General features: G+C 46.1%; 1 protein-coding gene across 1 annotated transcript in view; it reads right to left on the reverse strand.

The window, feature by feature from the left end:
• LOC142269035 (epsin-1-like) overlaps positions 1-21,209 on the reverse strand; it is a gene marked incomplete at its 3' end in the record, with an annotated part of 50,197 nt that extends 28,988 nt beyond the window's left edge. Inside the window, exons 1-4 of the mRNA XM_075332375.1 lie at positions 20,747-21,209; positions 16,470-16,719; positions 4,228-4,352; positions 5-76 (exon numbers count right to left, since the gene is read on the reverse strand). Of these exons, the coding sequence (XP_075188490.1) occupies positions 5-76; positions 4,228-4,352; positions 16,470-16,719; positions 20,747-20,974 (675 nt within the window). The remainder of the gene's footprint in view (positions 1-4; positions 77-4,227; positions 4,353-16,469; positions 16,720-20,746) is intronic.
• Positions 21,210-24,190: the final 2,981 nt, after the last annotated feature.

Here is a 24,190-nt window from a genome sequence, read left to right on the forward strand (position 1 = left end):
CTACCTTGTCATGTTCCTCTTTGCTCAAGCTAAGTGCAAGCTGAAGCTGCAATTCCTCTTCGGACACAGGAGGGGGCTGGGAAAGAAAAACAAAATAAAAGCACACGACACCAGCAAGGTGGGGAAAAGGGTAAAAAAAACACAATGGAATGAAAGCAGATGAAGACAGGTGAGATAAAAGACCATGTACTGACATATATACCACAGCTTCAGGTCTGCAAGTAGCAGCTCGTAACGCAGGACTCGTGGAACAAGGGCACACATTTCATTTGCCTAAAAATGTGTACAATCCAGAACAAACTGACTGAAGCGGAGTATATTGTGGCACAAAACTAAAACTAAGAAACCAAATGAAAGAATGTACAGATGTATAAATATAACAGAACCATAAAACAAATCAGCAAAAAATAGGCACATGCTGGTAATGGTAGATAAGAAGAAAAAGGAAAGTTATAATGAAACCGGGGAGGGACAGCGCTATCTTCTCTAAGGTCCATAACAGGAATTGTAAAGGAGCTCCTTTCCTTCGGGCAGAACCACTACAGATACTGTCAGCTGTACAGGAGCTGCAATCATAATGGGGCAAAATATAAAATCAAAACTGCTTTTATATATGGACAACTTCTGAGATTCTGACCTTCAACTGGAACTACTGTTTGGTAATCATCTGTAGAAAACCTTCACACAGAAGAAATATAGATTTAATTAAAATATTGCTTTCAGCTCTGGAGTACTCAATGATATTAATGAAGCATGACAAGAACAAAGTTCTGATAGAACCGGAGTGCCTAAATGTACTTGATGTCTGGAGACCTGGTGTAGATGCACTTGGCTGACCAAGACAGAACACGTACACACATCTAATTTTTGGATTTGTTTCATCACCCTGGTCCAATATATTTCCAGAAAAAACTGCAGAAGTGAATGAAAAACTTCACACACTGCAATATACATTTGTGAGCTTTATTACAGCAGTATAAATGTAGACGGCTTTGTCCCCTTTCCATGAAGTTACGTTTGGATATGTTGGTAATAGGATTATACAGACACTTGCTTCTATATTAAGATGATATAGGAATACCTCAAGGTTCAGCTATCAGCCAGAACAGAGTGAGATGAGGGCTGAATAATTTAGTAAGCAAGCCAGGCCGCTTCTGTCATGGTTGTATGGAGCAGCAAAGCTTCTAACCTGAGCAGCCAGCCCCCTTCACACATAGGTCTGACGCCACAAACACACTCCTGTTAGGAACAGGCCGAAAGTGACACCCGGGCCTGAGGTTGGAAGCAGCTTTTGAAAATAAAAAAAATATAGCAAGTTCTTTCAAAACATATCAAAATATCTAACAAAAATTGGGGGGAGTGTGCTAACCCCCTTGAAAAGTAAATGAGGACAGGCAGAAGAAGCGTCAAACTTTTCCATACACCACCTCATAGTGGCTTACTATAGGTCAATCATTTCAGCCATAATGTTTCTGTAATTTGGAGTATTTTAAGACTCTTCTATGCCATCACCTCCTTTCTAGTCACTTTTCTGCCCTATCTGGTGGAATGTAATAAGTGTCGGAAATATATAAATCCCTTCTGGGCATGCCTGGCACCAGGACTTATTGGCACAAACCTTGGCAGAATTCTGGTGACTCTAGCTTAGTAAATCTTCCGTTGTGTTATAATTCTGCCTCCGCAGAGAAGGTGCTCAGAGCCTCTGCAGGCCTATCCCAAAGAGCTGCCGCACGGAGGGTGGCCTTCAATAAATCCCAAAGAAAAGGTGCAGCTCACGAGGACGGACAGCTCTGAGGGTGGGAAGTATAAAGTGTGTAGACGCTTATACATTAGCACACAAGCTTTATTGTGCTATATGTTGACATCTGTACACAACTAGCAGGGAGGATGGCACAGTACCTGCATACATCCGGTAACACTGCTTTTATTAGTTTTATATGTTTCACTGGATGTATTCTACTCTGCTTCAGATTTCTCTAATCTAAGAAATCCACAGCCCATGAGCTCATGCTCCCTATACACATGTATTATAGCTTCTTTACGGGCACCATTTACATATCTATTATCTGAACAAGCTTTAAGTAAAGCTTCATTATTAGGCTAATTTATGTATGAGGAATAATTAACAGATTTTTAAAAAGGTAATGATATAATTGGATTGAATCTCACCAAATAAGAGCTGCACCACAGCGATTATCCATTCAATGATACAGGCGGTCCATTTAAAGGGGTTTCCTAGGCCCGAATAATTAATGGTGTATTTCCAATGAGTGTCCCATCTCCTTGTATGACTGACCAGCCACGGCTCCACCGTTCCTATAGCGGCTGTGTCTGGTACTACCACTTTCTGTATAAATTAATTGCGTATTTCCAGTGAGTGGCCCATCTCCTTTATGGCTGATCTGCCACGGCTCCACCGATTTTGTAGCAGTTGTGTCTGTTACTACAGCTCTCTGTATAATTAATGGTGTACTTCCAGTGAGTGGCCCATCTCCTTTCTGACTGACCAGCCACGGCTCCACCGATTCTGTAGCAGCTGTGTCTTGTACTAAAGCGCTCAGTGGTGCAGTCCCACTGAAGTGAATTGTACAGACACGAAACATCAGACACAGCTGCTACAAAAGGTACTGAGCGGAGGCTGGTAAATAAATGAGAGGGCAGCTGGCCTAGTGTGTGCTGGGGGTCACACTCACACATCTGAAAAAGGATGTCAATTCTAAAGAGATCAAGGTCTTTGAAAACACCTTTAAAGAGAATGACAAGTTTTCAATATCTAATCCAAGACCAGCATAACGTAGGGGGAAGAGGCCCTGATTCAAGTCATGTGTCACTTATGGATCTGCTCAATGTAGGTTTTTAAATAATTCTCTTGCTGGTAAAAGTGATCACTAGAGGACTACTAGGCCTGCTACACTCGCGTGACGCAGTGGGGGCGGAGCAGCTGGAGCGACCGAGCACCATATTTAAATGCATATGGCTGCTGGATGCTGTTCCATTCCTTTTCTCCCCCCCCTGATGAAATGATCTTACCTGCTGGATCGTGAAACGCTGCGTCGGGGCTCTTTTCCCAGGGGGTCCTCTCTACTGCTTCCCAAGCCCGTTTTGTAACCCTCATGGGTATGTGATTTATCTAAGTGGGTCTGTCTTTACTGGTGTTCCTAACAACCATGGTCTTGCATTAGCATTTGTTAGCACCACCTTGTGGTCAATCCCTGCATCTAATACTGATTTGGCTTTGCATTTATAATGGTATTCTGTCATCTCAGAGTCCTTACAATTTGATACCAGCATCTCTGTTAAATGTACAACTTTGATATTTTCTGTTTTTTCAGAGTGTATAATTTTATCACTTCAATTCATTTGTGCTGGTCTAGATGACTCTTTGTGTGTATCCATATATGTGTAAACCCCTGGATTCATGATCTTTGCATTTGGGGTGCTTCTGTGCATTTATACATTATGATACATTTTAGGACCCAGTTTTTCAGATTCTTTTGTATATCAATCTGAATTGTATTTTACAAACTCTACTTCACATTGCTGGCTTGGGATTGCTGCCAATTTTAAAACCATGCCAGTTGTTATTCAATAAATTATGCATTTGCACTTTACTCTTTCGTTCTTTTTTTGTAGGCCTGCTACAATGTAGTCCAACCCCCCACCTCTGATTGGCAGCTTTTCACAGTATACACAGAAAGCCGCCAATCAGTGGTGTGGGTGGGGTCATACAAAGCGCAGTATTCATAAAACTACTAGATCAGCAGCAGAGATTACAGAGATTTTATCAAAACTACAGGAAGTAGCCCAGTAAGTGACACATCGCTGGAATCAGGGTCTCTGCCGCTATAACATACTGCTCTCAGACGGGATAACAACAACCTGACAGATTCCCTTTTGATACATTCATTTAATTTTGCCAAGTTTGTGAATCTTCAAAGACTTTCTCCTCCAACCTAATAAATAAATCAATCATGCAAAACTTGCAACACTGATCCAGGTTACAACCCCTCTCCAGAGAACAGCAACACAAAACACCAGTGATAGAGGATAAAGTGGTCTCCAAGGCATTTGTACTGCAGGTATTTTCCCACTCGTGCCTTGGAAAATGTGTGGCAACCGGATACAGAAGATCTTGGTTCTTTGCTGGAAGTATATAGTAAAATGTAAAGGTTTACTACAGTAATATTACCCCAAGAGCCCCCCGTCTGGATTTACCTTTGCTCTTACCTGCTCCGCTTCTTCTTTGCTCATGGCCAGAGCGAGCTGGAGCTGCAGCTCTTCCTCCCCACTGCTCTGAGGCCAGGCCTGCTCGGCTTCTGTTGCTGGGTTCAGAGTTGATGAAGCAGAGGACGCTGTAAGGATATATTAAAGAGATTTCCGAATCAGTCTATGTATACAAGTGTCCTTATAGTGAAGTTGTTAAACGTTTAGCAGCAATTTTTCAATGGCCTGTACATGAGATTTCTGAAGAGTATGTGTTTGGGCACAGTGCAAAGCTTGAAAAAGAAGGAGCACTTGTCACAATGTGTCTGCAGGACAGCGAGGGTCAGGGGGCTCCTATAATGCTCCTCACACTAGCGGAACCTAGGCCATCCTTACCATATTACCAAAGAATAGCACATTCTAAAGAACGAGGAGTCTCATACATAATTAACATCTCCTTTACCATCTTGGACAAATCCTGGAAGAACTGACTTGCAGTCATACCACTATGTGTCCTTGGACCAGCGCTGGAGCTCAGAGCTATTATCTTCTGCAGACCGAGTACCCTGTTGCAGCAAACAGATCCTAAACTGGGCTAATGATGTTCTATACGGATCATCATAGACCAGTTGGAGTGCCGAGAAAAACCCGTCCACCATCAAAAATACAGGACAATCAGAAGGCAAGGAAATTCCCATGCTTGTGGATTCCCACCCAAAAGGGACCAATCTCCAGAGGAGTGGGGACGAAAACAAATATAACTTACACACCTCTCTGAACGTAGCAAGACAGGCTGCGCTCCCCTGAAAATCTTTCTGGGAGAGGCAGTTTGGGCGCTGATTATCGAGAGACCAGGGCAGATTACACCAGTGTGGCGGACCGAGCTTACTGCTGGAGAGACAAGGTCTGCAATTGACTAATATAGCAACTGGATCCATTCTAAAATGTAATAAAAAGTATGGCCAGCTATGTCACAATGTGACTGCAGGATAGCAAGGGACATGGGGCTCCTATACTGTCCCTCACACTAGGGGACCCTAGGCTATCCCTAACCTCTGGTTACCCCTGATGGTGGAGATGCCGGAGTCCTGTGCCTTATATTCTCCTGTCCAGAACTAAACTGTCAGTTGTGACAGTCCGCAATGTTTGTAAAAAAAAAAACTCCTTTCGACAGCACTATTTTGAAGTAAATATTCTGCTAGACTGGTCTTGGAGTGCAGATCCCCTCAGGAGCCAGAGCAGCAGAGCCCCCCCCCCCCCCCACTCACCCAGAAGTGATCACACTTTAGAAATACACCCTTCAATGAATCTATCTAGGGGGTCAGTAAGTGTACTGACGCCACAGGTATATATCACAGCATTTTATACCATAGGGAGGAGAATATTTTAACCACTAAAATGTTGTTTTAGCTCCAGATCTTTTATTGTCACAATGGGTGTAAATAAAAAAAAGAGATTGGTAGTTTGTTACACAATTTCCCCTGAGCCTGGCAATACCCCACTTGGGGCTCTATAGTACTGTTTGACCACACTGCAGTGCACGGGAGAGAAGGAGGCCATTTGACTCTTGGAGCACAGATTTCACTAGAATAGTTTGAAGACGCTATTTGCCCTTAAGTGCCAGAACAGTAGAAATAACACTCAAGTGACCCCATTTTTCAAATTACATATTTATGAGAAAATTGCAAATATGCCAGTTTAGTGCCAGATACATTGCACCCAGCTTGTGTTTTTAGAAACAAAGCCCCATAAATTAAGTGGGCTCTCCTTAAGGTACCGTCACACTAATAAGCATCGCTAGCAACATCGCTGCTGATGCACAACTTGCTAGCGATGTTGCTTAGTGTGACATCCAGCAACAACCTGGCCCCTGCTGTGAGGTCGTTGGTTGTTGCTGAATGTACTGGGCCATTTTTTAGATGTTGCTCTCCCGCTGTGAAGCACACATCGCTGTGCGACAGCGACAGAGCAACAACTAAATGTGCAGGCAGCAGGAGCCGGCATCTGCGGACACTGGTAACCACGGTAAACATCGGGTAACCAAGAAGCCCTTACCTTGGTAACCCTATATTTACCTTCGTTACCAGCCTCCGCCGCTCTCAGCTGCCAGTGCAGACTCCTGCTCTGTGCACATGTAGCTGCAGTACACATCGGGTAATTAACCCCATGTGTACTGTAGCTAGGAGTGCAGGGAGCCAGCGCTAAGCAGTGTGCGCGGCTCCCTGCACATGTAGCTGCAGTACACATCGGGTAATTAACCCGATGTGTACTGTGGCTAGGTGTGCAGGGAGCCAGCACTAAGCGGTGTGCGCTGGTAACCAAGGTAAATATCGGATTGGTTACCCGATATTTACCTTAGTTAGCGCAGCATGCTTCCACGTGTAGCGACACTCCAGCGATCCCTGCCAGGTCAGATTTCTGGTGGGATCGCTGGAGCGTCGCTTAGTGTGACATCTCACCAGCGACCTCCTAGCAACTTACCAGCGATCCCCATCAGGTTGTATCGTTGTTGGGATCGCTGGTAAGTTGTTTAGTGTGACTGGGCCTTTACTACTGTAATGCCCAGCATGGGGTCGCTACCTGTGGTTTAGGCACAGAAGGGCTCAGCAGGAGGGGCATACACAGTACAAATTGTCTCCATCTACCTTATAGTAAGTGGCTTCAGCAGCATTTTTTCTAAATCCTGTTTTTCAGGGATTAAGAAAGAAACCTCAAGGTCAATTCTTAGCGTAAAGCACAAGAAAAATGTGAACCGCCGTTTTAATAAAAAAAAAAATTATATATATATATATATATATATATATATATATGTTTTCACATCAACAGTTTGACAGTTATAATAGCTCTGCAAACATCGCTGAATGAGAGTATTTTATTTTATTTATATGAGTATAATATGGTCTTTGGTACCATTTTGAAGTACTTTTATTTTTAATGCTCTTTTTCAATTTATGAGAAACAGAATGAATAAAACATAACATTTCTGGAATTGTTTATTTTTTTATAATGTTCATCTTGCAACAAAAATGCTAAGAACAACTCTGTTCTTCGGGTCAGTACGATCACATGTCACATGAAGATCAATTTTGTGGGAATAAAAAAATGTTTATACATTGCCACATTCTGAGAGCTACAACTATTTTTACGATTACACAGGTATGCAAAAATTGGCTGATTCTTATGCCCTGATGTTAAAAAAAACAAATATTCATTCTGCCACTTTATTGGAAATTAATTCTTGTGCCTTTTCTCTTCAAAGCTTCTCTTGATGCCTTTTCTCTAATGGAAGGCCTGTGGATCTTCTCTGAAGCCTCCAGCAGTCGTCCTCCATCATGTTCACATTCCATCTCCTTGATATCCAGATGAAGGGTTTCAGGATTACTGTCCAAATGGGAATGTATAATATGTACCATGAAATTCATCAGACAACCCAAGGCTTTGAAACGTTTCAGCAAGTTTTCCACAATGGACTTAAATTTTGAATATTGTTACCTACAACTTTCTTCACTACTTCTACTTCTCTTTTCTCAAGAGGTTTTTGATTTTTGTTTAGAAAACACCATCATGCATGAGTTTCCGAATATACAGACCCACAATAATGTCTTACTTCAGTTTTGCTTTGGACAGTACCTGAAATTATGTATGCACGTACTTAACATTCTCTTCTTCTTTCGGAAGGACTTTCACAAACTGCTTCCTCAGTCTAAGCTTAACTAGGAGTTGTGGCAGGAGAAAGTTACTGGGATCAACTAAACTTTCCGCAAGTATGTTCTTGAGTCCAAGTTGCGAACATGTTCTTGTTAGCCCACTCTTTGGGGCTCCTGTAATGAGTCCTAGCCCAGCTGTCACAGTTACAAAAAGCTTGGGTACTTTGTGTATCCACCTTGATGCCCAAGGAGCAAAGAGAAATTTCAGATCACCACATACTGATCAGCCTTGATCCTCGAAGTTTCTTGAGAATACAGTGTAAATTCTCATAGCCTTCCTTCCAGTACACAGAATGTGAAGCATACTGGCTGCCATTGTGCAGTAGCAGTTTTCAGACTTTTTTTTTTTGATAAATCAATAAAGAGCCTTCACTTGCTCCCCTTGTACTTGATAACATTTTACATCAGCTCAGAAACATTACTGCAATACACCGTCTTGAGAAAAGTATGGAAGGAATTCCATTTATCTGCTTTTGCACCATAAAAACAGGTAGCAGGAGCTAGCAGGTTCTTTTTGTCTAAGGGGTACTTCACACACAGCGAGATCGCTACTGAGATCGCTGCTGAGTCACGGTTTTTGTGACGCAGCAGTGACCTCATTAGCGATCTCGCTGTGTGTGACACTAAGCAGCGATCTGGCCCCTGCTGAGATCGTTGCTCGTTACTGTGGCACCCCAGGGTTCAGTTGCCACAAATATACCTGTACCTGGGCAGGGAAGGATCTCCACATCAGGTAATCCCACATAAAACATTTCCACTCCAAGCCTGGAGGGGGAGCTCTACAAGTCGAGTTCAGGTGAGGTCCCCTTTAAAGCCAGGTTTGGAGGCGGAGTCAGAGAGACAGTTGGAGGAAAAGAGACTGTGCGAGCAGAGAGTGAGGGAAGACATCAAAATGGAGAGGGCAGTGCTTAGCCCGCACAAGTAACTGTGTGACCGCCTGAGGGATCAAGAGTGAGGCAAAAGAGGAGAGACCGGGGAGGTGGAGCCTGACCGGTTCATCCCCAAGGAACAGCGCTGATTATCGGACACCGGCGTCCGAGATTGTGAGGGATCTAATCTGCCCAGCAATAAAGACCGGGGGCCAGGGAGACTGCAGATCTCCTGGCCGCAGCAGCACCTGAAGGCAAAGCCGCTACACAGAGCTTAGGGACCGCAGTGAGTACAGCAGTGCCCCTTAGAGAAGCTCCCGCCGCCTGCCATACAGGTGAAGACAGTGAGAGAGGGACAAGGTATAGCTACAGGCAGCCAAGGAGAAACATAGCGCAGCAGGGAGGCCACACAACTGACCTGGTGCAGAGATCCTGAACTGTTCCCAGATTACCCAAAAAAACTAACATCAGAAACTGAACCCCTTTTTAACACCTGCAAGTAAAATCTGGTCAGAGTTAATGAATTGGTGTGACGCACTATATTTCTTCATCTGAGGAGCCATAGGCTGCTGCACTAAAGTGACAGTTGAAAAGGCTGTGAGGAAAAACTGCCATATCTGTGTACTACTAAAACTGCCCTGGGGACCCCGCTTCACCTACGGGAAGCGTAAACAACTGGCTGCCTAACCATCACCCCAGAGGTCTGACCTGCAGCCCCAGTAACCATACTGGAACCGTAGGTGGCGTCACGAAATACTTTTATTTATTTATTTTCTTTATTTTATTTTTTTTTATTTGTTTTATTGACTTTCAGCGACCACCAGGGCCACGGAACCGGGCACAGGCCCCCGTGACATAATCCCATTAACCAACACCTGGAACAGAGTACCCCATGGCCCTGGGTCGGGTCATTACACACAGCCCTGGTTCATTTTTTTATTGTTGCTCTCCCGCTGATAAGCACACATCGCTGTGTGTGACAGCGAGAGAGCAACTATCCTGAATGTGCAAGGAGCAGGAGCCGGCGTCTGACAGCCTGTGGTAAGCTGTAACCAAGGTAAACATCGGGTAACCAAGGTGGTTACCCGATATTTACCTTCGTTACCAGCGTCTGCAGCTCTCACGCTGCCAGTGCCGGCTCCCTGCTCCCTGCACACGTAGCCGGAGGACACATCGGGTAAATAAGCAAAGGTTCGCTTATTAACCCGATGTGTGCTGTGGCTACGAGTGCAGGGAGCCAGCGCTAAGCGGTGTGCGCTGGTAACTAAGGTAATCGGGTAACCATACCAATGTTTACCTTAGTTACCAGTGTCCGCAGCTTCCAGACGCCGACTCTCTGCAAGCGCAGCGTCGCTTCCACGTCGCTGCTGGCTGGGGGCTGGTGACTGGTGAAATCTGCCTGTTTGACAGCTCACCAGCGACCATGTAACGACGCAGCAGCGATCCTAACCAGGTGGGATCGCTGCTGCGTTGCTAAAGTGTGACGGTACCCTAAGGCCTAAAAGTTCTACAGAATGTTTAGGAAAGTCCAAGTCCCTGACTCTTCTCCTTTGTTATTTCAGTCTGCCAAGTGGTCTAAAAATTCAAGGTCATGACCTAACCTCACCTAACCTAAACAATATCATTGCCTGAAAGAAAAGAAAAATAAGTCACACAAGGGCAGGAAATAAAGGCAAAAAAGAAGCAAGCCTGTTTTGGTACCTGTTTTGGTAACAGCTATAAGCAATGACAAGGTAAACCCGACGACACCGCTTGCACAACCACAATGGTGAAATGTCCACACAGCTATGGATTTGCGGCTACAATGAATTCAGAGATAAGATGATCAAGGGTAAAGGTATTCTTGTAGGTGAGGCCAAAAGGGATTTCCTGTTAATATTTACTTCACAGGAAGAGTTTATGGCTTTTAATTCCCATGCACGATAAAGAAACTTTCCACCGAGGATCTAACTGGTTTCCTAATTGGTACTAGTCCTTGTACGCCAATGAAGTTTCTGCAGCAATGGGGTTGAGGGCACACTCTGTGGGTGTGTGGTCATGACAGGCTCCAAAATGTGCCAGTGTTGGTAGTTAGCTGGAGATTATATATAAAACAAAAAAAACCCCACCACACACACCAGGTCACCAGCTATACTTTCTATCCCAGCAAATCGTTTTTTCTCACATCGAGGTTTCCCTTCCTTGCACCTTTGCCGACACTCATGTTTTAGCACGGTTTCCCCTTTCACAGCCCATGACTGATCTCATCTCCTTCCTGCGGAGACGCGGCTGCTGTGGAGGTGCGAGGTCCCACTCCCTGCAGAGTCTGCGCTGGCCGAGCTTCCTATCTTACTCTGAAGTTGTAATGCCTTCATGATCTTCCCTCGCAGAAGACGACCCGATACATGGCCTCTTCCCTCCAGATACCTTTATTTTCTTAGTCATTTTTTATTCCTACATCCTGTACATTACTATGGCTGAGCAGCCGCTCTGAGAAATAGGAGTTTCTTAATATCAGTCGCATGGACAGAGGAAGACAAGTGCAGAAACAAACCTTTGACTCTTGTAAGATGGTCTGCTAAGAAGTGATCAAGACTAAAACCTGCAGGATTTATAAACAGGTCTAAATCTAGATACGAATATGGACTATAAAAGTGACAAAACATTGATTAAACAAGTACAAAAACCTGAGAACAAGAGAAGATATTGTGCCAATGCATTCTCCACTAAAAACAAACTGAAAAACACGAGTTTAGTGCGGGGCAAGAGTGCTCACTATACAATGTGCCACTGCAGTGACGGTCGGCCATGGAAACTAAAGCTGGGTTCACACTAAACGACAGCGACAACGACGTCGCTGTTACGTCACCATTTTCGGTGACGTAACAGCGACCTTGTAAGTCGCTGTTATGATCGCTGCTTAGCTGTCAAACACAGCAGAAGCAGCGATCATAACGTCGCTGTGCTACATGTGCAGAGAGCAGGGAGCCGCGCTTAGCGCTGGCTCCTTGCCCTCCTGCAGCACACATCGGGTTAATTAACCCGATGTGTGCTGCAGCTACATGTCACAGTTCAGAGAGCAGGGAGCCGCGCGCACTGCTTAGCGCTGGCTCCTTGCTCTCCTGCAGCACACATCGGGTTAATTAACCCGATGTGTGCTGCAGCTACATGTCACAGTTCAGAGAGCAGGGAGCCGCGCGCACTGCTTAGCGCTGGCTCCTTGCTCTCCTTGCTACAGTATACATCGGGTTAATTACCCGATGCATACTGCAGCCACATGTCACAGTGCAGGAGCCGGCACTGGCAGCAAGAGCGGAGGCTGGTAACCAGCGTAAACATCGGGTAACCAGGAAAAGGTTTTCCCTTGGTTACCCGATGTTTACGCTGGTTACAGCTTACCGCAGCTGCCAGACGCCGGCTCCTGCTCCCTGCTCGCTTCATTTCGTCGCTCTCTCGCTGTCACACACAGCGATGTGTGTGTCACAGCGGGAGAGTGACGACCAAAAAATGAAGCTGGACATTCAGCAACGACCGGCGACCTCACAGCAGGGGCCAGGTCGTTGCTGAATGTCACACACAGCGACAGCGACGGGACGTCGCTGCAACGTCACAGAAAATGGTGACGTAGCAGCGACGTCGTTGTCGTTGTCGCTGTGTGTGACACCAGCTTAAGGGGCCGCTAGCATTACTTCTACACCCCCCCCACCCCCCGTCGGGTGTTCAACCTTTGCAAATTTAGTCTGACCCCTCTGGAGCCAAAGTACAGTGAGACACATTTGGTTTGTGCTTTATTCTGGAGGTGTCCACCTTCTCGGCAAGTTGGTAGTCTAGAACCCAAACACCAGAAAATCGAGATTCAGGCAGAAATTCTGAGGGGAAGGGACAAAGTAATGTGAATGGGCCCTTATGTAAAACATAAGAACAATCTAAGGGTACAGTCACACTTTAGCGACGCTCCAGCGATCCCACCAGCGATCTGACCTGGTCAGGATCGCTGGTGCGTCGCTACATGGTCGCTGGTGAGCTGTCAATCAGGCAAATCTCACCAGCGACTAGTGACCAGCCCCCAGCAACGCGTGGAAGCGATGCTGCGCTTGGTAACTAAAGTAAATATCGGGTAACCAAGCGCTTGGTTACCCTATATTTACCTTGGTTACCAGCGCACACGGCTTAGCGATGGCTCCCTGCACTCGTAGCCAGAGTACACATCGGATTAATAAGCAAACCGCTTTGCTTATTTACCCCATGTGTACTCCGGCTACATGTGCAGGGAACCGGCACTGGCAGCCTGAGAGCTGCGGACGCTAGTAACAAAGGTAAATATCGGGTAACCAAGCAAAGCACTTCGTTTGGTTACCCGATATTTACCTTGGTTACAGCTTACCGCAGCTTCCAGACGCCGGCTCCTGCTCCCTGCACATTCAGATCGTTGCTCTCTCGCTGTCACACACAGCGATGTTTGCTTCACAGCGGGAGAGCAACGTCCAAAAAATGAACTAGCACTGTGTGTAACGATCAGCGATTTCACAGTAGGGGCCAGATCGCTGCTCAGTGTCACACACAGCGAGATCGCTAATGAGGTCACTGGTGCATCACAAAATCCGTCACTCAGCAGCGATCTCGCTAAGTGAGAAGTACCCCTAACGGGTTTTTTGCACACTGACACCTTTCTAGTGTAGGTGGGAGAAAACTAAAGGCTTCAACACAAGGACAATGAAACAATTATTCTTGTACTTAGACCTAATGAGATGCAAGTAGTAGGACCAAATGTTTGCTTTGTGGAGATAGCCATAAGGTATAGCTTAAAATAGCTCAAGCGGGAAATTTTACTGCCATCTGTGCAACGCTGAGTGACATACCAAGTTTATGCAGAAAGTATTAACAAGATATATGTGTGGGGAAGCGATGCAAGAAGTCCTGATTTGGGTTAAAACAGAGAGAACAGGAGTAGGAGACAGATATCAAGTACACACAAAACGTAAAGATAGAAATGTTTTTGCTATAAGAGTACGTGCCCATGATCCGGACATGCTTCATCCTGGATGCAGCGTGTCCAATCCTGCGGCAGTGAACGCTCTCCACAGTAGACGGCAGCTGCTGGTGCCCACGATCCGGACATGCTTCATCCTGGATGCAGCGTGTCCAATCCTGCGGCAGTGAACGCTCTCCACAGTAGACGGCAGCTGCTGGTGCCCACGATCCGGACAGGCTTCATCCTGGATGCAGCGAGTCCAATCCTGCAGCAGTGAACGCTCTCCACAGTAGACGGCAGCTGCTGGTGCCCACGATCCGGACAGGCTTCATCCTGGATGCAGCGACTCCAATCCTGCGGCAGTGAACGCTCTCCACAGTAGACGGCAGCTGCTGGTGCCCACGATCCGGACAGGCTTCATCCTGGATGCAGCGTGTCCAATCCTGCGGCAGTGAACGCTCTCCACAGTAGACGGCAGCTGCTGGTGCCCACGATCCGGACATGCTTCATCCTGGATGCGTGTCCAATCCTGCGGCAGTGAACGCTCTCCACAGTAGATGGCAGCTGCTGGTGCCCACGATCCGGACATGATTCATCCTGGATGCAGCGAGTCCAATCCTGCGGCAGTGAACGCTCTCCACAGTAGACGGCAGCTGCTGGTGCCCACGATCCGGACAGGCTTCATCCTGGATGCAGCGTGTCCAATCCTGCGGCAGTGAACGCTCTCCACAGTAGACGGCAGCTGCTGGTGCCCACGATCCGGACATGCTTCATCCTGGATGCGTGTCCAATCCTGCGGCAGTGAACGCTCTCCACAGTAGATGGCAGCTGCTGGTGCCCACGATCCGGACATGATTCATCCTGGATGCAGCGAGTCCAATCCTGTGGCAGTGAACGCTCTCCACAGTAGACGGCAGCTGCTGGTGCCCATGATCCGGACAGGCTTCATCCTGGATGCAGCGTGTCCAATCCTGCGGCAGTGAACGCTCTCCACAGTAGACGGCAGCTGCTGGTGCCCACGATCCGGACAGGCTTCATCCTGGATGCGTGTCCAATCCTGCGGCAGTGAACGCTCTCCACAGTAGACCGCAGCTGCTGGTGCCCACGATCCGGACAGGCTTCATCCTGGATGCAGCGAGTCCAATCCTGCGGCAGTGAACGCTCTCCACAGTAGACCGCAGTTGCTGGTGCCCACGATCCGGACATGCTTCATCCTGGATGCAGTGTGTCCAATCCTGCGGCAGTGAACGCTCTCCACAGTAGACCGCAGTTGCTGGTGCCCACGATCAGTGTTCGGGCTGCGGCGGTCTCTCGCTTCTCGCAGCGGAGAAATAAATTGACTTACTGCGGTTTGGGAAGCCACACACGTCAGTTTACGCTACAGAAAAAACAATCCCAGTGGGCAGGAGATTTCTCTACATCCCATCCACTGTGCTTGTACTGTACAACACAGCGTTTAACAAAACTATCTGCGTCCAAAATCCTGTAAACCCTGATCGTGGGCACACAGCCTAAGAACGACCGCTACTTTCTACAGTCTCCACAAGCTGTGATTGTCGGCTTCTGAAAGGAGGGGTGAAAAAGCACACCCCTGAGAAAACGCTGAACACACACCCAGTTGTGCTGCACACAGAGATTTCACATACTACACTGCTAAAGCCACAATCGTGAATATCTCTGCAATGGATCAGTGCAGCACAAAATTGTACAAACTGAAGAATCCGAGGGGCTCAGAGATTTCTACAAGATATTTCATTCATTTTTTGGAGCAAGTGAAAGGTCCTCTTTAAACCCTCAGAGACTATTCCAATAGTCTCCATTTTATTTCTGTTAATTTGCTGCAACGCAGTGATGCAATGACTGCCACAGCCATGAACAGAGACCAGGAGTGAACTTAGGACAATTTTTTAAAATGTTTATTTTATACCATTCCCTGATTGTACAAAAAAATAAATAAATCCTGCAGAGCCCCTTCAATATAGGAGCGGCTGTGTAGCTCAAGGCCCAATACATCAAAGCCATTATGCTAGAATTCTGTGGTGAATCTCTTTAAAAAGCTGCAAAATTTTTGCACAATTATGCAAATTCTTTTAAACTTTTTACATTTTCATACCAACTAGGCTAAATGGAGCTGGGATGAGGCATGGATGTGCCATCACAGTTACCCCAATCATGGAAACCTGTGGCATATGTCTTACCAGAAAACTTACTCCGGTCTCTGACTGGAGTCATTTGTGGTGAGGCACATGCCAATATTCCAATATTTAGGTATGTGCACACAAAGTATTTGCTCCAGATATTTCTAAATCAAAAACATGTCTCTTGGTAGGAAGAAGGCTGCATAAAAAACACAAGTTTAAGCTGTGGTTTTTTTATGCATTTTTTCCATTCATCAGACTTAGTGAAAAATGCTGAAAGAATGGACATGCTGCACATTTCGAGGAGAATGCCTATGAAATTTCAGATTCTCGTTCATTTTGCTGGAACGCTTTAAGGAGCCCCGACATTCACATTGACGTGCCCAACGTCAGCCTTGAAAAATCAGGGCCTAACTGTCTTTGCTGAAGGAGGTGTCCAAGAAGTCATGTGCCTAATCAGGGAATAAGGATTGTATTGATGTAAAAGTGCTAAACTACATCTTCCTTTATCATCATTTTGTTACATTCAATACCAATCATGAGCAAAATGTTGTGGCACATGTAAATGTTTCAGAGGCTCCAGCACAAGGAGCTCACTCACCTGTGGACGTCTGTGCTAGCTTCTCCTTAGTCTTCAGGGCATGTGCTCGTTCTTCCTTTAGCCTTTCGTCATCCTTCAGTAGAGACACCAATTGTTTTGCTTTCTCCCGGACATTCACACCTTGGTCTTTCCCATCTCTATCCACATATTGAAAATCCTTCAGTGTCTGTATAGCATATATGTTTTCTTTGCACTGCTGTGCTACCCGCTCTGAGCCTGTTTTTATTAGATACTCCATTAGAGTCATAGCCTGAAAGGTAAAGCACATAGCATATCACAGAGGTTCCTCAACATCAGGTCAATGGAGGAGCAGAAAGCAGGAGGCAAAAAATCCACACAGAAGCCCAGATTTACCAGAAATGGAGTCACTACAACCAAATCTTTTGTGCCCTCAATTCAACTCCACAAGCCCTTGTGTATCAAGTTGCACCACCATGACACATATCACGCAGATTACATGGCAGTACACGCCTAATGTCAGGCTGGATGCACCTATCGGTGCGAGTGTTACCAGCCGAGAGCAATAATGATTTTTTTTTCTCAGGTGCCATCCATTTTTTTTCACCCGCTTGCTTGAAAGCCAATAAAAACCCTAGGAAGGTCACGTGATTTGGTTGTTCTTTTTGTGTGTGTGTGTGGGGTTTGGGGGGAGTGTCTGGTTTATTCCTGAGAAACAGATTGGTGAGGTATGGATGTATACCACTGAAGCCTCCCAATTTGCATCCGTCTCACAGATCCACATATCAGATCAGAATAGGGCCCTGGTCTCCCGGCTCCCACTCGATGAATACATTCATTCAACTCTATGGACCAAGCACTGTCGAAGAGGAAAACAGACAGCAGCCGATGTGTCACATGGATGTGTGACTGCAGAGTGTCAATATTGTATTAATACAAATGTATTCAGAAATATGTTGTAAACTGATAAAAAATAACAAGAAAGGTTGGCATTAAGTTTTGGCGCGGGTAAAAAAAAAAAATAAAAAATAGTATGGTTTATCAAATGGTGAGGAATATGATCGTCATTTGTGATATGAAAATGTAGCAAACTGTGCAAACGTTTTGTGTAAAGGCGATGATACATGTCTTCTACACTGTGCACATGGGTTTACTTCATTCTCCTTAAATCACATCAATCACCAGGATTTTCCTATATAACCTAAAGCCAGTGCTATCATGCCGATTCTATACATACCTTTAGTTGTGAGCTCGGATGTATAGGTTTGGAAACACAAGCAAGTAAAATTTGTAAAATGAGCACATTTTTGAATGACAGTAGCTGCCGATCAGCTGCTAGCTGGGGTGGGTTTTCATAGTGATTCCCGCCCCCCTAACTGTAGTTCCTCCCCCTATTTGTTATTTATGCTAATTCTATAATAGAATAGTTTTATTTTGTGACTAGAAGGACCTGTGCTGATGTCATACCCATGTGACCAGAAGGGACAGGGCCTCAGCCAACAGAAAAATAATGTTGCTTCCTGGTATCCGCTATGTTGGCTGAGGCCCCACCGCTTCTGGTCACATGGGCATGACCTCAGCACAGGTCCTTCTAGCACTTTGTAAAACTGTTCTATAAACAGAATAAGGCTTTGTTCACACACTGCGTTTTTACCTGCGTTTTTGCTGCAGAAATTTGAGAAAATGGTTGTAACCTTTCTGCATACATTCCCCAACAAAATCTATGGAAAAAAAAAAATAGCTGTGCGCACACTGCGTTTTTTTTCTCAAGAACATTCTTTCTGCAGAATTTATTGGGAAAAAGAATGAGCATGTCCCTTCTTTTCTGCAGATACTTGCATTTTTTGCCATAGATAATGGTAAAAAAACGCAGGGACTAATCTGCGGAAAAGCAAACTAGAGTATGATCTCAAGCACTTCAAAGGTGGTTAAAAATATTTATTGAGGTTCTATTAAAAAAAGATCCATCGATCATGAAAACAGTGAGGGGGGACACATTAAGAGAAATGAGATTTCTCTTAATGTGTCCCCCCTCACTGTTTTCATGATCGCTGTATTTTTTTTAATAGAACCTCAATAAATATTTTTAACCTTCCTTGAAGTGCTGGAGATCATACTCTAGTTTGCTTGTCTGTGTTCTGCCTGAGGCCAGGGCAGCTCCGTGCACCAACACCGATCCTGATCTGGACTTTAGGAAGGGTGAGCTGAACTACTTTTTCTATTTTCTGAACCTGCGGAAAAAACGCACCAAAAACGCGTAAAAAACTCATGAGTGTTTTTTTACCGCAAGTGCGCTAATCTTTCAGACTCAAGAAATTTCTTGAGAAAAATTATTTTTCTAGTGTGAACAGAGCCTTAGCATAAATAACAATTAGGGGGAAGAACAACAGGCAGGGGAGCGGGAGTCACTATGAAAACCCACCCCAGCTTTCAGCTGATCGGCACCTGCAGCCATTCAAAAATCTGCTCATTTTAGGCTTTGTGCGCAATGGAAAAATGGAATTTTCTCAAGAAAATTCCGCAAGCACTGAAAGATTACCGCACCCGCGGTAAAAAACCGCGACAAACCGCACCCGAAAACCGCATGCGGTTTGCTGCGGTTTTACCGCAGTATTGCCGCGTGCGGGTTCGTACTTGTGCTTTAATGCATTCAATGTAATAAAGCACATTGAAAGAAAAAAAAAAGTAATTTCCTTCTTAGACAGCAGACAGATAAATAGATAGAAGAATAGATAGAGCGATAGCTAGATAGTTAGAGGGATAGATAGACAGAGTCCCTGTGAGCACACGCTGCAGTTATCAAGGTCGGTAGTGAGTTCACATTACCAGCCGTGGGAAATGCCCTGTGGTTACCTCTGCTGTCTCGCTGCGAGGCTGCATTCAGCGCTGTGTCAGTCGCGGCTGGATGCAAGCATTGCAGGACGTGGATTACGCCGGAGCGGTGTGTTTCGGGGGGGGGGGGTGTTAATAATTGGGTGAGCCAGGGGCTTTTTTGTGTTTTATCTAAAATAAAGGATTTTTCGGTGTGTGTGTGTTTTTTCACTTTACTTACGGGTTGATCATGTCAGCTGTCACATAGACGCTGCCATGATCAAGCCTGGACTTAGTGGCGGCGATCCGCCACCATTAACTCCTTATATTACCCTGACTGCCACCGCATCACGGCAGCAAGAAGAGCTGGGGACACTCCGGTACTACCGCATAGTGGATGCGACAGTCCCGGGGCAGCTGCGGCTGATATTCTCGGCTGTGGGAGGGAGGCGGGGGACATTAACCCTGCCCCTCGCCCTCCCCAGCCTGAGAATACCGGGCCACCGCTGTGTGCTTACCTCGGCTGGAAGGTAAAAATACGGCGGAGCACACGTGTTTTTTTTTTTCTATATTTCCGTTTGCTTTCTATGTGTATTCTATATGTCCGTGGTGTGTGTGTGTGTGTGTGTGTGTGTGTGTGTGTGTGTGTGTGTGTGTGTGTGTGTGTGTGTTTACCCTCTGCTCCGCTTCCTCTTCCTGTCATAATGACATCCCTTCCCTGCAAACCGCAGGCAAGCGATGTACATTACCGCAGGTAAACCGCGAAATACCGGAGGGAATAACGCAGGAAAACGCAATGAACCGCACAGAATTTGCTGCCTGCGTTATTCCCTGCGGGATTTCACGATTACATTGCAGTCAATGGAGTGAAATCCCGCAGCGACGTGCGGAAAAGAAGTGACATGCAATTGTTTTTGCTGCGGGAATCCCACAGCAAAACATGCAGCTGTCAAATACCGCATAGTGCGCACAGCATTTTTTTTTCCATAGGTTTTGCTGGTGATTCACTGCAAAGATGTTATGAACATTTTCTGCAGCTAAACATGCAGCAAAACCGCAGGAAATCTGCGGGAAAAACCGGTAAGTGCACACAGGTCCTTACAAAGCTTACTTGCTTGTGTTTCAAAACCTATACATCTGAGCTGAAAACTAAAGGTATGAATACAATCAGCCTGATAGTGCCAGTATAGCACTGGCCTTAGGTTATATAGGAAAATCCTGGAGATTGGTTCCCTTTAATCACAAGTTTTGCAACATGAAACTATAATACCTGCACTAAGAGAACGATTTCCTCCATTGTTTTTCCATCAAAGTAACATACTGCAACAAAAACCAGTGTGTGATATACTGGCCCAAAAGAAAACCTTATCTACATCGGTCATGTTACAAAAAAACAATATGAAAAACACTAATAAATGATAGAAAAATATGTAAGAAATCCTGAATTATGCAAGAGCCAAAGTCCCCATATGTAAGGTAATGTAGAACAGATCAGTAACTCATCTTACTTTATAGACATGTCTCCAGTTTTTCCCATGGTCATTTAGTCGCTTCCATATCATGCTCATGATTTCAGAGAAGGCCACCACATTGTAGGTGAGATCTGCAATCTCAGACATAAGGGAGCTGGACGGCCCCCAGGGATCGTTGGAGGTGGCTTCTCTTACTTTGATTTCGGCTTCAGAGTAATTATGGACAATGTTTTTCATCTGCCGGCGGAGTGAGGAGGTAGACATGATGGCTGATTTACTGACCGGTGACTGATTAATACGATTACAATTATACTGTGTATATATATTAGAGAGCAACTTTCTGTCTGCAGATAGGCTACAGCAACAATAAAGGCCCAAGGACTGATCAAGTTTTTCAGGGCATCCAAGAGAAACACCGCCTCCTTTTTCCAGTGGGCTAAGATGTCCTGATGTCTTCTCCAACACTGACGGCTCTGGTCATGGTGAGTGCACTACAGCCACATCTGAAAGGACAAATTGGACAAAGATAGATCAGAACTCATAAAAACTAAAGACTTCTAATGAAAGATGCACAATAGTGTCCATGAGATGGAGTCATCCACCGCAAACAGAAAAGCCGCCGTCCCGGGAAATCCGCAAATCCGCTCTATAACAAGGCAAACCTCCGGCAATATCGGTAGCAGATTTCAGCTCCGGAGACATAAACTTGTAACTAAACCTCTTACAGGACTGGGATGAGTACAAGATCACAAGCAATATTTTCATGATACTACTCCATTTCTTTTGTGAGATACATTCTATATGTAATCCACTAATGTGGAGCACACGCCAGACATGCACCATCAATAGGAATATCCAATGTAAGAAAGCCTAGGAGGCCTTTAGCCCCATGCAATGTAACAAGTGGGAGTCACAAAATGAACCCCTCAGTCAGAATACAAGATACCCCTGATACTGAAATAGTGCTACAGAAGAGTAAAAAGATTCCCCCCCAGATACACGGCCTTACAGGTATGCTGCGGGCATATACGGTAGCTCAGCCTCAGCCGTCAATCTCTATAATCTCACAAGACTTCACAGATCAGATATCGGTCTCCTGTAACAATAAGGCTATGTTCACACAGGACGTTTTTGCAGCGTTTTTTTCCTGACCAAAACCTGACCTTGTGGCAGGATGTCTCCTGGAAGTCATCTGTGGTTTTGGTGCGGTTTTTGTGGCGTTGTTTTCTGTCATGTCAAGACCTGCAAGGGTTCAAGAGTACCCAAGTGCTGGGTCAGGCCAATATTGACCTGGATCTGGCACTCGGGTAGTTAAAAAAAAAAAAAGTTAAGCAAGCGTACTATACTTGGGCTGCTTTCACACCTCCGGTTTCTGCAATGCGGCACAATCCGGCACTTTGCAGGAAAATCGCAACCGTTTTTTTTTTGCTGCCGGTTGCGTTTTTTCTGCATAGACTTTAATTAGTGCCGCATTGTGCCGCAAAGCCTTGCGTTCCATCCGGTTTTTGCCGCATGCGGCAGATTTTGCCGATGCGGCGGCCGGATGGAACGTTGCCTGGCACGTTTTTTCGTGCGGCAAAGAAAACCCGCATCGCGCCGCATTCGGCCGATGCGGCGCATTTTTCAATGCATGCCTATGGCGGCCGGATGCGGCAAAAACCGCATCCGGCCGCCGCATGCGGTTTTTGCCACTGCGCATGCTCAGTAGCATGCCACAAGCAGCAAAAACCGGACGGGCCGCATAGGAAAAACTTATGCAAAGGATGCGGTGTTTTCACCGCATCCGTTGCATGGCTTGCACAGCCGGATTGAGCCGCAGAGCTCAAGCCGGATGTGTGAAAGCAGCCTTACCAGTCTCCGGCAGATGTTAGAGTGTATGGGCTCCTTCCAGGTATGACGTCTTCAATAGGTCTCTATCACATGGGGGACAGGGGGGCGAAGCATGATTGTAGTGGAAGGGAGAAAACATGGCCAAGCTCACTAACCAAGCTGTTCACGCCCACTAAGCCAGCTGGTCACGCCACTAACCTAGAAGGAGCCCATACATTCTAGGATCATCCGTATCTATTAGATGTGACAATCCCGGTGCTGTAGCCTCTCTTCCCGAATTGCCCTGGTGCGTTGGCAATCGGGGTAATAAGGGGTTAATCGCAGCTCATAGCTGCGACAAAGCCTTAGATTAGGAAGCTAACGCGATACGTGCGTTTAGGACAGGTGTGGGGAGTTGTATGCTCTCCTAAAGTGTCCTGTGGCAGCAAACCAGGCAGTCTATTCTTATGGGTAGGCCATATGCATATAATATTTGATATATAATATATATGTAATAGCTTTTCTTGGTATATTACTATCATGTGCCTCCTTTCTTTAGTTCCAATCTGGTCATAACTTTATGGGATGATGCACATTGAATTATTTACCCATATACAATAGATGCCCTCATTTTGGTTATATACCTTTAAATTAAAGGAGTTATCCGACATACACTCCAAAAAAAATTGTAAGCTAATCTGTGCTGTATTGTCATAAATCACACCTACATTGTTATTTTTAGTTTTCTAACTTTTGTTCCTCTTGAATTCACCCTCTATTCTCTGCAGCACCTTGTTTACATTCAGCTCCAACAAACATGACAATTTCCTGTATTCTTGGTTGCCAAACCTCAGTCAGAGGTGGCACCACCCAGCCTCAGTGTCCAGAAACGCCCCCTGCCCGGCCTCAGTGTCCAGGAACGCCCCCTGCCCGGCCTCAGTGTCCAGAAACGCCCCCTGCCCGGCCTCAGTGTCCAGAAACGCCCCCTGCCCGGCCTCAGTGTCCAGAAACGCCCCCTGCCCGGCCTCAGTGTCCAGAAACGCCCCCTGCCCGGCCTCAGTGTCCAGAAACGCCCCCTGCCCGGCCTCAGTGTCCAGAAACGCCCCCTGCCCGGCCTCAGTGTCCAGAAACGCCCCCTGCCCGGCCTCAGTGTCCAGAAACGCCCCCTGCCCGGCCTCAGTGTCCAGAAACGCCCCCTGCCCGGCCTCAGTGTCCAGAAACGCCCCCTGCCTGGCCTCAGTGTCCAGAAACGCCCCCTGCCTGGCCTCAGTGTCCAGAAACGCCCCCTGCCCGGCCTCAGTGTCCAGAAACGCCCCCTGCCCGGCCTCAGTGTCCAGAAACGCCCCCTGCCCGGCCTCAGTGTCCAGAAACGCCCCCTGCCCTCCCTCTGCACATTCAATGGCTGTCAGTATTCTGCCCAGCACTGACCTCTCAGCATGTGACAGAGCAGAGATCCAGCTTCTCTCATCTGTGACACAGCAATCACATCCCATCAACAATGGTAACAGAAAGAGTTGTTACATGTTCCTCACCCCTTATAGATAAATGAATACAGTGTAAGGCCCCTTTCACACGTCAGTGATTCTGGTACGTTTGTGCTTTTTTATAAACGTACCAGAATCCCTGAAATACGCAGACCCATTATAATGAATGGGTCTGCTCACACGTCAG

This window comes from Anomaloglossus baeobatrachus, unplaced genomic scaffold, assembly GCF_048569485.1.
Source record: "Anomaloglossus baeobatrachus isolate aAnoBae1 unplaced genomic scaffold, aAnoBae1.hap1 Scaffold_3133, whole genome shotgun sequence".
Classification (NCBI taxonomy): Eukaryota; Metazoa; Chordata; class Amphibia; order Anura; family Aromobatidae; genus Anomaloglossus; species Anomaloglossus baeobatrachus.